This window comes from Solanum pennellii, chromosome 4 (genome assembly GCF_001406875.1).
Source record: "Solanum pennellii chromosome 4, SPENNV200".
Classification (NCBI taxonomy): Eukaryota; Viridiplantae; Streptophyta; class Magnoliopsida; order Solanales; family Solanaceae; genus Solanum; species Solanum pennellii.
This window is the reverse complement of record NC_028640.1, coordinates 14,392,854-14,400,357: the sequence shown is the minus strand read 5'-3', so window position 1 is coordinate 14,400,357 and position 7,504 is coordinate 14,392,854. Positions and strand designations below refer to the sequence as shown.

The following is a 7,504-nucleotide window of genomic DNA, read 5'->3' as shown; positions in this document are numbered from 1 at the left end:
GCGCACAAATGGTAGGGCCTAAATAGACACAATTTCTCAGCTTTAATGCGCTAACATTTTTCTCCTTTTTGTATCTTTAGTACAAAAGATTTTTCCTTTCTCTAAATATTCACACTATTCAAATTTATTTGTTAAAAATTTCATAATTTGATTTATATTTTAATATTTCAATTTTATTATACTAGGAAAAGAAAAAAACTATTTTTCTATTATACACCTAATTTATTAACATTGAATTAATATTTTAAAAAATATAATGACTAAAAATAATTGAGACTTACTTATGTTATATGAAAAAAAAATAATAAATTTACTATATATTTTATCATAACTATGTGAAATCAAAATTTAACAAAATAACGGAATAAGATAGTATATATATTCTTCATTTTGTGTCACTTTCACCTCACTTTCGCTCCTCTTTCCTTTCTTTACTTCCTCCCCGAACATCATTATCTTTTTAATCACTTTTCAAACATTTATTCTCTCTCTCTTCCCATTTTTAAATGCTGTCAATTTCATCATCTCTTTCCCCCAACTACTCAATATATACCCCTCTTTTAGTTCAAATCCTTTCCCTACACATTTTTTTCATAAAGCTGAAACTTCAATCCACAATTGTACTAGCTATTATTTTAGATCTCTGGAAAATCATATTGAAATTGTGTTTTCGGCCATTAAAATTGATTGTTTAGAGAAAATGCATCCGGAAATAGTAAACGAAGAGTTTGAGGCAAAGCAAAAAGTAAAAGAAGACGAACCCAAAATTAATTTAGAAGAAGAGGACGATGATGAAGAGAATGATCATGAGATTGAACTTGTTGATGCTACTGAAGAAGATTTTTCATTTGTATGTGGAGTACTTACATCACCTGTAGCAGCAGCTGAAGCATTTGATAATGGTCAAATCAGACCATTTTTTCCTCTCTTCAATCAAGATCTTCTCTTATCTGATATTGATTTCCAGCACTTGAAAAAACGCGCACCTGTCAACAAGGTATTCATTGAAAAAGATAATAGCAACAATCCTCCAATAACAACATCCGATGAAGAAATCTCCGGACCTTATTGCGAGTGGTCGAAAAAGACAACAAATATAAATAATTCAGCTGAAAATAAGAGTACTTGCAAAAAAAGTAATTCAACTGGATTTTCAAAGCTTTGGAGATTTCGAGATTTCATGAATAGGAGTAACAGTGACGGAAGAGATGCCTTCGTATACTTGAACAACAATACTAGTACTACAACGTCGTCTATGTCAAACGTTAACAAGAAAGAAGATAAAGTTGTTGTCACCGAGAAGAAAGAGAAAAGCAGTGGAGACGGAGTTGTAAAATTAGTAACACAAAATAAGAAGAACATTAAAAAGAGTGAAGCTGTGTTAGCACATGAAGTTTATATGAGAAGTAAAGCCAAACATGAGGAACGCCGACGATCCTATCTTCCTTACCGGCCGGACCTTGTTGGTTTCTTCACTAATGTTAATGGTGGATTAACCAAAAATGTACACCCATTTTAACATAATTAAAATTATATTTTTCTTTTCAATTTTGTTAATAACGATTAAGCCGCGCAGGCTCAATGGTTAAGGTTTCTTTTTTTTTTCTTTTTTTTTATTTGTTTGTAAATACTCATTTACATTCTAGTTTTAATTTTATGACTATTGATGAGGGTGAAAATAATTCTTGGAATGTTTCAAATTTTTGACATATCAAATCAAAATTAATTGTTTTAGTTATTTATGTTTATAAATCATATTATTAAACTAGTATAATTGAGTTTTTTTTTAATTTCCGATTAGTTTGTTGTTGTTTATTTTCTTGATTTTTGAATTATTATATTTTTGGTTTGATGTGAAGCATTTTAATTAACAATTAAGTTTGTTTGAATTTTGTGAAATATGACGTTGATGACATGTGAAACCTTTGGAATTAAAATCCATATTAAATTTGGACAAATTCTTAAATCCAAGATGTCATGACTCTTTTTTTTCTCAATTTTTTTTTTATTTTTATTGTTTGAAAGAAAAAGAGTTTTTTTAATTAAAGTGACATTTTGAAAAGGAATAATTATTATTTAGAGTCGCCACTTGGAATTGAGTTTTGGTGTTCCAAGTCACCTTATTTAAATCTCTAATCAAAAGAAAATTTAACTCTATTTTTATTGGTCTGCGAACTAGAAATTCGGGTAAGAAATTTTGTTGGCCGAGGGGAAGGTGTTAAGCACCCCTCGAATCCCGTGGTTCTAGCACGGTCGCTTCATTGACTTTGATATGACTAGACTTAATTTTGAATTTTATATTATTTAACTTAATAATAAAAATATTTTTACTTTCTTCTCTCATTTATTTTAAACCTTTTAAAAATCGTATTATTTATTTTAAATCTATTGAAAACTATCTTATTATTTTCGATTTGTGTCCATTCAAAATTTGAAACACTCATATTTATTTATTTATTATTTATTTTATTATTATTATTATTATTTATTTATTGCATTATATATATATATATATAAAGTTATTATGTGTAGAATTTATATAGGTGTTTAATAATTAGGAATTAGAATTTGTGTAGGAAAAAGATTTATAGAGTTCAAGTTAATTTAAAATCGTATTTTTTTAAAAAAATTTAGATCTAAAATTAGGGTAAATTTTATGAAATTTATAATTAATCCTAGCAAAAAAAATAATCTAAAGAGATTAAGACAATTTCTTTTTTTAAAAAAAGGTTTTTTTTTTCATTTTTTCCTTTTGCACGTTTTTAGTTACCCTTTTTACTTTTTTATGTTTTTTTTAACAACATTCTGTTTCTCTTTTCTTAGAGTTTTATTTTTTTATTTATTTTGTTTGTGATTAGCTCTGGTTTTTTTTATCTTTAGTATATTATTTTATTACATTTCTATCTTCTCAAATTTTACAATAAAGTAATTTTTATTTATTTATTTTAGTTTTCCAAATTTTTTTAATTTATTTTTTAAATATTTGTTTTACTTTCTTTTAGAAAGTTTATTTTAAATTTTTTTTTCGTTCTTTTCTTTATCTTTTTTTATTTTTTATTTTTTACCCTTTTCTTTAATAATTATATATTTTTATAATTTTTTTTATTCCACTTTTCTCTTCTCATTTTTTTCGATTCTTCATTTTTTCACGTTTTTCTTTTTTCACTTTTTTTATTTTTTATTTTATTTTCTGTTTCTGTTTTTTTTTTTAAATCTGTTTTTTTTTCTTTCGTTTTTTTTATGCTTTCTTGTTTTTTTTTATTCTTTTGTTCTCTTTACATAATTTCTCAAATATTACTTTTTTAATTATAATTATTAATAGTAATTATTACTATTTTATCATGAATCTCTAGATGAAATTTATTTCTCCTTTTAATTAACAATTCTACTTAGATATTTTTTTAAAAAAAGAAATTATTTACATATTATTTTTATATCCTAATCTAACAAGTCAACAATAAATTCAACAAAATCTTTTAAAATGAAAAACTAAATGGAAAGATATACGAATCTATTCAAATTTATCAATTCAATATCATGAAGAGATATAAGTTACAAAGTGTATCTAACAAGCATAATAATAATAATAATAATAATAATAATAATAATAATAATAATAATAATAATAATAATATCCTCGACCTACTCCTCAAGATGTGTTAGTTTGATTCCAATCTCTTTCTTCAACTAGCACATCTTGAGGAGTAGGTCGAGGACAATAATAAGTCATCATAGAAGGGAGAGTTGCATAACCCCCTTTTCTATAACCTTTTGTTTTTGGTTATAACCAGATCTAAATCTTCTGGAGTTTACTTCCGAAACATCTTGGATACCAAAGAGCTGTTTTTCAATATTATCATTTGATTTAGAAAAAGCATTTGTAATTGGTTTTGAACCTAAACCAGACAATTTTTTGTCAAGAAGATCTTCTACTTCTTTATAAAAAGATTTAACTTTAAAACCAGAAGTATCAATAGGACGTTGAAGATGTGTAGGAACATCTAAAAGAGTTTTTGAAGTAGAAGCTTTATCTTCTTTAGGAGCTTTTTGACATTCTTTGACCAAATTAATCAAATCATCTAATTTTCTGTCTAAGGAACTAATATGTTCTCCAAGAACTTTGACATAAAGACTCAAATAATTATTTTGAGAAATAAGATTATTAACCTCTTGAACAGTAATCTGAGCAACAAAAACATAAAAAGAAAATTTGAAGCAACAACCGAAAAGAAAAGAGAAATAAGAATTGTTTACGAAAGCCAGAACGCAGAAGATGCCAAAAAAAGAAAAGCTGAAAAGTTAACTCAGTATTATTTGGCAAAATAAAAGGAGCTTGAGGAGGGTAAATGACTTTAGTGATAGTACCATTACTTTCTTTAAAAGTCCTTTCAATAACATTAATATATAAAGGTAAATAAGTAGTTATAAACCATGGAACAAAATAAATAATTTTGTTGTGTAAAATACAAATATCATAAAAATCTTGAGAAATATTATTTAAATCATTTTCACTATAAGTTTCAAAAAACCAAGTTCTAAATTGGTTCCATTTTTTACTATAAAATTCTTTTTGAATCTGCTTTCGAGCTAGGTATCCTGGACTAAAATCAATGAGTCGATTAATCATAATTAAAATCATTGAGATCTGTTGATTTATCAACACTGAAATCCATTTCTGACTGAGTTGGATACAAATCTGACAACTTATCAGTTGCTTGAACAATATTTGTTCTAGGGTCAGTCCTTACCCTCTCAACCAATCCTTCACTTGTAGTATCACTCAAAGTGTGAAGAGATAGAGGTTTTCTCGCCTTGCTGTTCCATAGCTAGGACCTTCATGACTTATTGGAGAAATATGTTGGATATCTGGTAATCTTCTGTAACCAGAGAAAGATCTCCTATTATAAACCGGAGAATTATAAATAGAAGAGTTATCAGTAAACTCAATACAAACCTTACCATCAGGATTTTGAGTAATATGTGAATAGTCACTATTAGTGACTTCTTCAGCAACCTGTCTTTGAGACACAACATCATTTAAAATCCATTTATCAAGAAAATTAATTTCATCCCATTTAATAGGTCTTCTAGTCGTAATTTTAGATTTAATAAAATTAGTTTCGACAAGAATAGTTTCATTAGATGAATCATATAATTTACATCTAGGATTTAAAGTAGTTAACAATTTATAATAAATTCTATAAGATAAACAAATAAGCTCAGAACCAACAGCATAATTGTAACCATGGGTCTTAACATTTAATGTAAGAGCATCAAGAATATTTCTATCAGTTAAAGATAATTGCAAGTTGGGTTGCGTATTGAAATAAACTGGACCATAGGCGACAGTAGATTCAATTGAACCCATAAGCGATTGTCTGAAATCTAAATTTCTAGCATCTCGTAGAGCTGCTAAGAATGTCTCAGGTAACCCTTTAAGAGTTAGCGGTTTAAAGGCAATCTGCACCATACCAATATGCATCCAGTTATATCTGGATTTATAATTATCAATATCTCTTTTATTCAAAAGTTGAACAACCTGTTCATCAGAATTTAGAGCAAGAGATTGCTCTGTGGTTTTAACCACCTGCTTAGTTGATAATTTATCAAACCAACCATAATCATAAATTAATCTTGTATCCATCTTAGGGATAGTCCATTTGTTTAACAAGTCAAGATTTTGAGGTATATCTACCTCTTCTAGTCTAGAACTCTTAATATTATTATCACCAATATTCATTATTTTGATAAGATTTCATATCCATGCTTCACATTAGTCAGATCTGTTACATGTTCTTATAGAATATCTGGCTCTGATACCATATCAGGATCTAGGGGCTGGCGGTAGTCCGCGCGGCCATCCAGATCTAGCTTTGCACATGACCAAGTTATACTTTGAAACGTATTATAGTTATGTTAAATTTTTTATCCTAAGTTTCGGCTGTATGGTAACCTTTTACTCAAGCATGGAGTTCGTCTTAAACATCAATAGATAGTAGTTCTAACAAGGGTTTCAGGCTGCCCCTTTCTTCATCTTAACGGGGACTTACAATACCACATGCTCGCTATCATTGATATTTAAAACTTACCACCATCTTGAAACCAAGTCAAAACTTGTGATAAAAGATTTAAGAACTATAATAAGAATTCATTATAACTTGATTAGATCCAGATATTAAAAAACAACATCATACAAAAATTACGAAGCTAGCATAGACATGAAAATTATCTTAGCCGTCCATATAGGCGGCAATCACAAAGATTATAATAAAAGAAATAATTAAAGTACCTTAGAAACAATTCTTCCAACCAAATGCTGTATTATTGCACACTAGAAAGTTTTTACAATAGAGAGAAGAGAGAGAAACGAAAACCTAATTCCTAAACTTCGGAAGACCTGCCTCTAAAATGAGAATAAGGCTTCTTTTATAGACAAAGAAAAAGTAAAATGGACCCCTAAAGTGGGTCCTACAATGTTTTAAACTATTTTTAACAGTAATATATACTGTTGTTGATAAGAATGAATCCAGTCTGAGTCGGAATCAAATCTTATCATATCTTATCTTTTCCCTTTACTTTTTTAACTATCGTGCTCTCTTGATCTTTAATTGAGGCTAGGAAATCTTCCACTTTGTTCATTTGACTCTCCGTTAATTCAATATCTTGTTCCATTGATTGTGCATCAGCGGTATTACCACTATGCCCACTCTTCATTGATGTATCTGATTTGTCGAAGTCTGATATACTTTGCAATAATTTTTTCTTGACTTCTTCCAGATAGTCATTAATCATTTCTTCTTTATTTCCATCTTGAATGGAAATCCTTCTTGCAATATGTTTAATGTAGCCCTCCGCAACTATTCCTTTTTGTGGAGAGTCATGATATGCTTGAATAGTCTTAGTGATATGATCAATGAGTTCTTGGCCGTATATTTGACCAGTTGTGGGATCATCCCTATTTAGTTTCTCCCAGAAATTATGAGAATACTTTCGGTATAAACATGGAATATTCTCATTCGGGGTATAACCCACTTCTGGTACCCATTTATGAATCCAGGGTATAGAAAATTCAATGAAGAAATACATCTGATCAATTTGTTCTATGTTTGGAACATGATCCTGTAAATATAAATTCCTCAAAAAGGGTGAAATTTTCACCCATTGCTTATATAAAGTAAAAAAATTATAAGGTAAAATTTTTTTAGTCGGCCCATGGAGAGCCCACCAGTTCATAAACCAATTTGGCAAGTTTTGAGTAAAACCTTTTGCACAGATTTTTAAAAACCCAGTGTGCTTAAGTTTTTCATTATAATAATAAAAAATCTTATGGAAAGCTTGGATATAATCCCAATAAGTAAAGTTCATATTTACTTTATTAACAGGAACAATTTTTTCCTGCATCGTGGATATTCCCATTCTTCCATTGATATGATCTGTTTAGTAGTGATCTTTGAGAAGTTATAAACATTCTCGTTATATTCTGAGGTGAAGTGCTGAAATTCCG

The 7,504-nt window shown here is 28.4% G+C and overlaps 1 protein-coding gene across 1 annotated transcript; it reads left to right on the top strand.

The window, feature by feature from the left end:
- Positions 1-493: 493 nt before the first annotated feature.
- LOC107017169 lies at positions 494-1,548 on the top strand. Its single transcript, XM_015217442.2, has one exon. It carries the CDS (start codon positions 701-703, stop codon positions 1,517-1,519), a length of 819 nt encoding a protein of 272 aa, XP_015072928.1. The 5' UTR covers positions 494-700; the 3' UTR covers positions 1,520-1,548.
- Positions 1,549-7,504: the final 5,956 nt, after the last annotated feature.